Genomic DNA, 10719 nt, shown 5'->3' with positions numbered 1-10719 from the left:
CTTCCTGTTATGACTTTCCATTTCAGGGAGACCACTGCTGTATATGTTATTTGTTCACCCTAGAAGCCATCTTTATCTGTGCTTTTATGAAACTTCCTTATTCTTTTTTTTTTTTTTTTTTTTGCGGTATGTGGGCCTCTCACTGCCGTGGCCTCTCCCGTTGTGGAGCACAGGCTCCGGACGCGCAGGCTCAGCAGCCATGGCTCACGGGCCTAGCCGCTCCGCGGCATGTGGGATCTTCCCGGACCGGGACACGAACCCGTGTCCCCTGCATCGGCAGGCGGACTCTCAACCACTGCGCCACCAGGGAAGCCCATTGGTTTGGGTTTTTAAGTATAAATCTGATGCTGTTACTCCCCTGCTTGGAATCCTCTGGTTTCCTATCACACCTCAAATAAAATCCAGACTCTTTACCTTGGCCTGCAGGGCCTCACTAAGTGCTGATTTCCCCGTAACCTACTGCTGTCCTCAGTTTCTCAGACATTCTGAGGCCTTTCCTGCCCGAGGCCATCAGACACTCCTGGGTCCACTGAGTCCACTCTTGTCTCTGGTGGCTTCTTTCTTTATCCTTCAAGTCTGAGCTTAAATGCCACCTTGTTGTGGAGGCCTTCCCAGGCCATTCTGTCTCTAAGAATCACGTTTCTTTATTACTGTGTCCTGTTTAATCCCCCTTATTGCACTTATCACAATGCGTAATCATCAATTAGCGTGCTTCACTTGTTCATTCCCGTCTCCACTTTAAGCTCCATGAGAGCAGAAACCTTGTCTCTTTTGTTCACTAACATGTACCCAGTGCCTGACATGTCTTGGATCTTCAATAAATGTTTGCGGAAGGAAGGAAGCGACCCTAGCTAGACTCCTACTTTTTGACAAAATTTCCCTTTTGGCAAAATACCCAGTTTAGTACTTGTACTCTGTATTTTCCCACGTTTTGTTTCATCCACTCGTATTATTAGCTCCTGAAGACAGAAGTCGCACGTAGGACAACTTTTTCCACACCTCGTGTGGTTCCGGGCACACTGCTCAGCCTCTCGTGGTTCAGGTGCTCGGTGAATACTTGTTCTGCAGGGCTTCGGAGACTTGTTGCCAAGTGCTGCCGTGGGCTCGGTATCGTATGGAAGTATTTGGGTGACAGAACCTTTCCTCTTCCCACTGCCAGGATTTTGTATTGCCATCTGGTGCCAAATAAACGTTCATATTTATTACCGATGTGTGCCTGACGTCTCTGTAGCTGTGAATAATCTGTGTCTAAAGCCCACTTACTTCCACTGCCTTAGCTTCTTACAGCGTTCCTCACCACCTCACGAGGCATACCCAGAGCCGAACACCTCTTGTTTTGCTGCCAGATCTTGTTTATTTTTACTTTTTTGCTGTACACGGGCCTCTCACTGTTGTGGCCTCTCCCGTTGCGGAGCACAGGCTCCGGACGCGCAGGCTTAGCGGCCATGGCTCACGGGCCCAGCCGCTCCACGGCACGCGGGATCCTCCCGGACCGGGGCACGAACCCGTGTCCCCTGCATTGGCAGGCGGACTCTCAACCACTGCGCCACCAGGGAAGCCCTGCCAGATCTTTTTTATACAAGCAGATCCACACCTTGGATGAGCCCATCTCCATTGTCGTGGCCACAGGCAACCCCAAAATATGGCTACCAGCACTGGGACTCCTCATGGTCAGAAGAGATGGAAGAGTCACTGGCAAGCAGTGTTAGTTCTGGATTGCTTAGATTATGGGATGGAGGCTGGAGAAACAGGTTGAGCTAGAATAGGATGAGGATCCTAGAATTTCCGATCTCACGTGATCCGATTTGGATTTAAGGTTTTCCAGGGTGGGCATAGGTCGTAAGAGAATTCTCGGGCAGCATGGAAGAGGTCTAAGTAGTGGGCTGTGTAACCTGGGAGTTCTCGGTGTGTGGTGTGTCTTCGCCCAGAGAGGTGGGTGTACGCATGCAGATGGGCTACGGGGGGCCAACACGTTCTGTTGGAGCATTGTGGTAGGAAGCTGCTGTGGACCTTGGAAGGAAGCTTGTCCAGGAATCCAGAGGAGGAAGAGTTAACAGGGATGAAGCTGAGCTGAAACATCACTGGGTGGAGGAGGGGCACTGAACTGCGGAGCGGGCTGGACCCGGGGACCTTCTCCAGGGGTGGGAGGTGGAGACACAGCCCCAGGGAGGGGCACTGGAATAGTGGGAGGAAAGAGTTGGGGAGGCCGGTGTGTTGGGGATTAGAGAGCAGCATATGCTGAGCTGGATTCCACGTCCTTCCTGCCCCACCCTTGAATAAGGGTATCAGGTTGAATTTCAGAGCTCTGTCCCCTCTGCCAGGGGATTTTCTAAAATTATACCCCATCCCTGAGCTGGGGGTGGCCGTTTGCTGCCCTCCCCCATCCTGTTTCCTGTAATAGGGAAGAGGAAAACAGGAAGAAATGGGACAGATGGGATATGAGCTGAGGGGGAAAGTGGTCTGAGGCGAAGAGGTTCGTAACAGCTCTAGTTGCCCTAGTGCTCGGTGCATCTCCCAGGCGCTGTGCAGCTTTACACCGTCCTCCCACAGGCCAGGAGGGCGTCATCTCCCTGGTTCTTTTTCAGAAGTGGAAAATGAGGCTCAGAGACTTCAATTATCCAAAAAAAAAAAAAGATGTAGCTTTAAGGACATGGACTCTAGAATTAAATAGATGGCAAATGGTGGCTTGGCCTTTTAAGGTATCAGAGACCGTGGCTAAGGTACCTAATCTCACCCTTATCTAAACACAGGGAAATCATTGCTACCTTAAAAGGATGAAGGATGCTACCCTACGAGTATGCATGGTGGATCCCACAGGGTTAACACATTACACATCTGTTAACCATCTGCTAACCCCATAGCCCACCTGCATGTGTACAACCTACCTCTCCGGACATCTGAGATGGCTGTTAACCATCTCACAGAATAAACTTCGGTTTAATGACACAAGTTAACATTCAGAGCTCACTTTGGGGCAGGCACTATGACTTCCACGTGCGTTCTTTTCTCTCTGTAACCCTGTTAAGTTACTGCCTTTCTGAGGAAACGGAGGCCAGGATGGGAAACAATCTGGCAACTTGAGTTCATGCTCTCAGCTAACAATATTGCTTCTGTGACTTTTTTCTTAGCATGAGATTTTCTCCCTCCTCACTTTTTGGGGCCAGAGATTTTTCCCACTGAGCTGGGAGAAGGAGCCTGAGACCAGAGACTTTATTCCATCTTAGCCCTTTTGGGGTAGAGAATAGGGAAAAAGTGTACTGTATCGTGTTCAAAAATACAGAAGGGGAGAAAGAAAGAGCCCTGTCCAGCGCTCTCGGGAAGGCCTCATATGCAGGGTATGGGAAGGGACCAGGGATTTTTGAAGGATCTGGAAGGCAAGGTCCAAGAAGCAGTAGAGGAGAAATGACTGCCAGTGAGGACAACTGCAAAGGGAAAGTGTGTTCAGAGGAAGTTGCAGTTGCCTAGGTGAAGTTTCAGCAAGTAGGTGGTCATGGGTTCCATGCTAGGCTGGATGTGCAGAGGGGAAGTCATGACCGAAAGCGCCTTAGAGAGAATGTAATGGTGTATCATCCAATGGTTGGAGAGGCCAGACTTGAAGAGGTGGGAGTCTGAAAACAAGGGTTTAACCCAGGGAGAAAGTTCCTGCTTAAATTGATGTGGGGATGCCAAGGGGCTGGCTGTTCACGACCACCTATACCCTAACACACGTCCCCTTGCACCTGTGACCCAGATGGTCATTTCAACAAGCTTTCTTCAAATAGAAATTCTATAAGCCTATAGGTTTTAACCTTCTAGTCTCATGGACCTCAAGAAAGTCTACTTAAAACCCCAAAAGAATACATATACGGTATACATATCTCATAGATAAATGCATGCTTATGAATTTGTTTCCAAATTTAGGAGCTTTTCGAAGAACTCCCCAGAAACCCATCTTTGGTCTTCCAACTAAGAGCCTAAGCGCTGTCACCCATGGGGTGTTGGCATGGAGGGGGGCACCGTTTACATTTTATTTTCTTCTCTTGCAGGCTGATAGCCCATGAGATTTTAACTAGCTCTAATCTCAGACTCAAGATCATTCCTCTCAAATCCTTGCCCTCCAGCACTAGCAGCTATAGACTTCCTCGACCCTCGTGATTTCAGAATCTGGTTTTTAGAATTGCTGCTCGTTCTTCTAGGTGGCTTGGTGGAGTGTGAGGGTTTTCTCAGTGCCAACAACCTCTGCCTTCAAATTCTGGAATCTACAACCAGGACCTGATTTTCTCAGGAACGGTGAAGAAATTGCAATTGCCCTAGATACCTGTTTCTTGGGATTATGACGCCCCTACAGAAACCGGCTACCTTCAGGGGAGCCATACTCCACAAAGGCGTGGAAACCTTTTCTGTTTCTGAAGCCCCCCGCAAAGAATATAATTGCACTTCGGCATTCTATCTTCTTTATTAAGAAAGTATTTCTTTCATCTCACGCCATCCCCTTAGATCTCTTTTCTTACATTCTGCCTGCAGAGGAGTGAGATATTACAGAACCTCCAGGCCCTCAAATCACACATTTTTAATCTTCGTGGGTAGATTATAGGCCTTCAGATTTATGTTAGAAAAGGTACTTTTAATGGTATTCATTTTCTCACCTGCTTTGGACAGTCCCATTCAGCCTAGAACAAAATGTAATTGTAGCCCAGATGTTTGGTGTCCCTACCCTGCAGCCCCTGAACGTTGGCTGTCCTGGGACAGACCTCACTTGATGATGGATCCTAAACCACACATTGGCTCACGTTTATCAATTTTTTTCTATAGTGAAGAGCTCAGAGGGGAAGGACTGTACTAGGAAAACTGGTTTAAAAAAAAGTGTGATGCCAGATAGAGTAGTTTGGCCTTGGCCAAAAATTATTTATTGACCTGAAAAGGGAAGAATATCAGAGTACTTCCCTGTCATCTTTTACGTGTGTCGGGCTCATCGCGAGAAACGCCCTTTCCCTTCCCTCCTCGGCCTCCCTCGTTCCCCTGGCCCACTTCCCCTTCTCCCCCGTTATCTAACCTGCCCTGATAGACCTCCGAGGGATGCTCCACGGTCTGAACGGAGGCTCAGTCCCTCCCTGTACATCCAGGCTGCTGGTGTGGCTGACGTGTACCAGTCTGGGACGTGGGAGAAATGCCAGAACGCGAGGCTATTACCCCTGTGTCCCACACCCAGGGGGTGATGAAGGTGTGGTCAAGGGGATGACCCCAAAGCATCACCAGCAGCCTCTGGCAGACAGAAAAGGCAGAGCTGGAGGAGAAAGCCGAACACTGGCTGGGTTGGGGGAGAGCTGGTTCCACAGATGAGAACTAAACCTCAGGAAGACACAGAGCCGGGAACAAGCCTGCAGGGAAAGATGGCAGAGAGGCGCCGGTTACTCTGCCAGGTGAGCTGCCCCCCGGTGCTTCGGGACCCTAGGACCACTCCATCCAGCTCCTCCGCCCTCATGTCCCCACAGACTGAAGAAAAGAGGTGGGTTGCTTAGAGGAGGCAGACCCGGGGCAGCACACAGGTCTGAGAGCATGCGAAGCTGTTTTCCATCCTGGTCTGGGCAATGTTTACAGCCGGACCAGTGGCTTGGGGCTGGGAGCCTCCTAGTGACTAAGGAGGGGGACAGTGCTGGCCCTGCTGAGGGAATTCCCTGCGGGGCTGTCCCACAGGTTCTCATCCCAACCCCTCCCCCCACACGGCTCTCACACCTGCTTCGACCCCAAGCAGATCAAATGTGGCTGGGTTGGGGGGTGTCATGTGACGGAGAGATGGCTATAAATAGCTGGGGGTGGGCACGCTGCCCCAGACGCCTTGGGGACAGGCAGGAGGGCAGGCTTAAGGAGCTGTACTGGGGGGAGGGCAGGGACAAGCAGGCCGAGGCCTGGCTGCGGGAGGGAGCATGGAGCCATCTGGGTCCCAGAGGCATGGGGCCGAGCCCAGCTGGTGGGGTAGCGCCCCCCAGTACCAGTACATGCCCTTTGAACACTGCACCAGCTATGGACTGCCCTCCAAGAGTGGCGGCCTGCAGCACAGGCTCCGGAGGGATGCAGGCTCCCGTCCCAACGCCCGCCCCACACAGGTAACGTCCTAAGGGGAGGGGGCGGTGGATTCGAGGAGACGGTGGTACCATGGATTGGGGGCAAAGAGGAATCAGGTGAAAAGAGGGAGCACTGTGATCTTTTTAACTTGAAAAAGTATGCAGTCATGTGTTCAAAATATGAACATTCTTCAAAGGTCTGGATTCAGCCTTGTGAGCTCCTTATACAGAGATACACGGGTACTTTAACACAAGCTTTACTAACAGAACCCCCGAATCCTGGGGGGAGAGGGCAGAGCCACACATGCATGACGAGCTCGTGCTTACGTAACCCACACGAGGTGAGTGGCAGAGGGGACCACACCTCTGTGTGCGTGAGCTGTCCTTACACCCTCACCCGCGTGCAGACACCACCGGATTTCTCCCTCCCCACCCTCGGCAGGACACACACAAATCAGCACTTCTGCAGAAGGCAGAAGAGTTGGGATGAGTGGAGAAAATGGACTGAATTGCATATCAGTGATCAAAGGTAGACCAGTGTCAAACGAGCAGAAGAAATATAATCAAACTTTCAGGTGGGAGGATTAATTAAGCACCGATGAAATGGCAGGCACCTGGACAGGTACAGAGATCTGTACCCAGAGAGAGGGGCTTGTGAACTAATTAGGGATGTCCAGGGATAGATATCCTCCAGGGCTTCTAGACATCTAGGAATGGGCAATGGGATGAGCATCGCTGAAAGACAGGCTGGGAGCTTGTCGCAGATAAATACACAGGTTAGGATTAGCGAGTGAATGTGCCTGCAGAGAGCGACAGGATGGAACCTGTCAGGAGGACCAGGAAATCAAGATTTAAAAGTGTGTTAGCCAACGAGGGGGTGGACTGTGGTTCCTCTAGTTCACGGGGTCTAGACAGGACTGGGAAACTGAGGGCTGGCCTGGGCTGGTGATCTCAGCACCGGGGTCAAGAGGATCCGCGTCTCAGTCCGGATCCATCCCGAGGGTGGCGGGTAAGGGCAGCCCCGGAGAATCAGGTGGGGACCGGGACACAAAAGCCAGCAGAGGCTCCAATGGTGAGTCAGAGAGGGCTTCCTGGAGGAGGGGACCCTGGAACACTGTGTGGGGTTGGACAGAAAGACCTCTGCTCATGGCCCTGGGCTCACTGTCACCGTGTAGGCGGTCTGGGTGGGATGACGACTTGCGTAAAGGTGCAGTTATGGCATCTTCTGGTGACAGTGAGGAAACCAGGTACACTAGCGTGAAGCTTCCTGTTGCAAAGGAATGCTCAGGTGACTTGGGAAGTAGGGTTCCAAAGGACCTCCAAAGGGCCCTGAAAGCAAAGAAGGGGAGTTTGGACTTAAGTTTTCCTCTGTTTAAATTTTATTATGGAAATTTCACACTCATACAAAAACAGAAAGAGCAGTGTAATGAATGCCCAAGTACCCCTTGCCCGATGGTCAGTCATCAGTATTTTGTCAGCATCGCTTCACCCATCCTCCCAGCCCCAGCCCCAGCCCCCCACACACGGGTGTTTTTGTTAAGGAATCTGGACGCTGCGAATGCTTTCAGGCTTGCTTTCTCCCTGCCCCCCCAGCCCTGCTCGACTGGTGCACACTGGTCCAGCCAGCACAGATCCGGCTCTTTCAGTGTTTCCCAGCCCAGTTTGGCATGGAGCACCCTCTTCTCGTCTCCACCAGCCTGGGAACCAAGGGGGCTGAGGCAGCCCGTGTGCTGGCCCCCCGTGGGTAATGTCTTCTCTCGGGGGCCAGGTAGGGCACAGAGGGAAACACGGCTTCTCTCAGTCACATCCCAGAAGACGAAAGAGCCATGAGCAGGGTATTAGTGCGTGCCTGTCCAGGACTCGGGCATAAACTCTACTTCTTGTATTGTGAAATCAGATCTCTTCTACCCAGGCTCTCCCAGAACCAGCAACATGGCCTGGCCTGACCCTGGCTCCAGAGGACGTAGTTAGTGCAGTGGAGGTGGGGCAGTTAGAGACCTTGTACACACACACACACACACACACACACACACACGCACACCCCAAACACGCAAGCTCTACTTCAGGAGGAAGTGGACTGCCTTGCTTTATCCGGGCTGAGTCCAGTTTGTGCATTTGAGCACAGGAAGGGGAGGTAGATGGGCTTTCTCTAAGCCTGGCAGGGCAACTGAGGGGCCTCATTGAAGCTAGACACAGCAAGGCCAAGAGCAACGAAGAGTCACCTGCTGATCTTTCCTTACCCCGTCCACATCAGTGTGAGGGGTCTGGGGAAACAAGAGAGAGGCTGAGACACAGGAAGCAGTGACACAAAAACATGTAATTGATGCAGATGCCCAGTATCAGCACAGTTTTTTAAAAAAATACATTTATGTATATATGTATGTATGTATGTATTTATGGCAACATCGGGTGTTCATTGCTGTGCACGGGCTTTCTCCAGTTGTGGCGAGCAGGGGCTACTCTTCGTCGTGGTGCCGGCTTCTCATTGCGGTGGCTTCTCTTGTTGTGGAGCACGGGCTCTAGGCGTGCAGGCTTCAGTAGTTGTGGCTCGCGGGCTGTAGAGCGCAGGCTCAGTAGTTGTGGCTCATGGGCTTAGTTGCTCCGCGGCATGTGGGATCTTCCCGGACCAGGGCTCGAACCTGTGTCCCCTGCACTGGCAGGTGGATTCTTAACCACTGCGCCGCCAGGAAAGCCCTCAGCACAGTTTTTGTATCCCTACTTCAGAGTAGAAATTGGTCCCCTTGATTAAGGCTGCTGTTGACCAAGATGACTACAGATGTGCAAAGGTGTGGATGGATAGACAAGGGTGAGGAGTGGGAAAAGTGCAGACGGAGAATGGGAAGTGGAGGGCACGGATGACCACAAAGTGACCCTGCCCAAGGCCCTCAACACCCAGGATTTTATTTTATTTTATTTTTATTTATTTATTTTTTTTGCGGCACGCCGGCCTCTCACTGTTGTGGCCTCTCCCGTTGCGGAGCACAGGCTCCGGATGCTCAGGCTCAGCGGCCATGGCTCACGGGCCCAGCCGCTCTGCGGCGTGTGTTATCTTCCCGGACCGGGGCTCAAACCCGTGTCCCCCGCATCGGCAGGTGGACTCTCAACCACTGCGCTACCAGGGAAGCCCAACATCCAGGATTTTTAAAAGCTGTTTGTTTGTTTTATCTATGGATCTATATGCTTCCCTCTATTTCTTTTAACTCTTCAACAAGACAGACCTTTCCCATCTCCCTCTGTCCAGATCTATGGCCATCACAAAGCGCAGTTCTCAGACAACGAGCAGGACACGGGGATGCCCAAGACGATGGACTCCAGTGCTTCCATGGACAGCACGGAAGAGGATCACTATTCTAAATGTCAAGGTGACGGGGACCGGGGGATAAAGGAATGTGTAATGCAAGGAGGTACAGGGATTAGGACACTAGCTCAGAAGACGTGCTGCATATTTCTGGCTCGTCATCCCCACACGCACACCAAAGCCCTCCTCCAGGTATTAAGGAGAAGACATGGCTCCCATGTCCTTCTCATTCTGCCTTCCTACTATCCCTTCCACGCAGCCCCAAGAAACTAGGGTTTAGAAAGGAATCAAGTAGCCAATGGGGAATTGGACTTTGGTGCCTTCTGAAGGGCAGAGCAATGAGAAGAAACTCAGGGAATGAGACATAGAGACAAGACCCCGAGGGCCCTGCACGTCCCGTCCTCAGCCACACACACACAGTAGTGACTGGTTACCTGCTCCCCTTTACTTTCTTTTCCTAGGTTGTATCCACCGTCTGGGACTCGTGATGAGAAGAAAATTAGGGGAAGACTGGATCTTTCTGCTGCTTCTGGGGCTGCTTATGGCTCTGGTTAGCTGGTGCATGGATTATGTCAGTGCCAAAACCCTTCAGGGTAGGTTTAACCTGGCCCTTTGCCCTCAGCCCTCCCCATACTGCAGTTGTTCTAGAGTTTCGACCTAGGGTAAGCTGTGGGGGGGGGGGGGGGGGTGGGGGGGGGGGGGGGCTTTGGGAGGAGGATGGTACACAGAGGAGATCAGGTGTAGCTCTGGCCCAGGATGAGACCAGACCCAGACCCAGATCCATTTTTTCTGCCCCTCCCACCTGCTACCAGCCAAGCTGTGGGGACCCCTCTCACAGGGTGACCAACTTGTCCTAGCTCTCCTAGGACTTTTCAGTTCAGGCAACTGGAAACACCTGGAGTCCCAGGAGCCCCTCAGTGCCGGGTTAACCGGAGTGGTTGGGTGAGCCACAGCCGCCAATGACGCGCCCACAGAGTGTGGTTTGCTGCACTGGCGCCCACTTGACCTCCTACAACTGGTGGGAACTTGAACGGGTCGCGTCTCATCCCCCAGCTTAGACCCCCCCACTGTGTCAAATGAGAACAGTGCCATCTCTGAGGTCGAACGGGACAGCCATGGCGGGAGCACGCTCCTAGCACGCTGTTCCATGCCGTGAGTGTGGGATGGCAGCAACATGCCATCCACATAGGACTAAGCCCAGACGCCTGTCTCTGCAGCCTACAAGTGGACCTACTACCAGATGCAGCCCAACCTGCCTCTGCAGTTCCTGGTCTGGGTCAGCTTCCCACTCATCCTCATCCTCTTCAGTGCCCTCTTCTGCCACCTCATCTCTCCCCAGGCTGTCGGTGAGAACTTCCCCATCATGCCATCAACATAATC

At 52.1% G+C, this 10719-nt stretch overlaps 1 protein-coding gene across 1 annotated transcript in view; it reads left to right on the top strand.

Moving 5' to 3' along the window:
* The first annotated feature begins 5903 nt into the window (after positions 1–5903).
* The window catches only part of CLCN1 (chloride voltage-gated channel 1), a 33330-nt gene continuing 28514 nt past the window's right edge, over positions 5904–10719 (top strand). Inside the window, exons 1-4 of the mRNA XM_027101675.1 lie at positions 5904–6083; positions 9283–9403; positions 9801–9932; positions 10557–10685. Coding sequence (XP_026957476.1) covers positions 5904–6083; positions 9283–9403; positions 9801–9932; positions 10557–10685 — 562 coding nt within the window. The remainder of the gene's footprint in view (positions 6084–9282; positions 9404–9800; positions 9933–10556; positions 10686–10719) is intronic.

Source organism: Aethalodelphis obliquidens, unplaced genomic scaffold, assembly GCF_003676395.1.
Source record: "Aethalodelphis obliquidens isolate GAN/ISIS:26980383/991018 unplaced genomic scaffold, ASM367639v1 scaffold5, whole genome shotgun sequence".
NCBI classification, from domain to species: Eukaryota; Metazoa; Chordata; class Mammalia; order Artiodactyla; family Delphinidae; genus Aethalodelphis; species Aethalodelphis obliquidens.
Note: the sequence above shows the minus strand (reverse complement) of the source record. Positions and strands in the feature narration are given on the sequence as shown.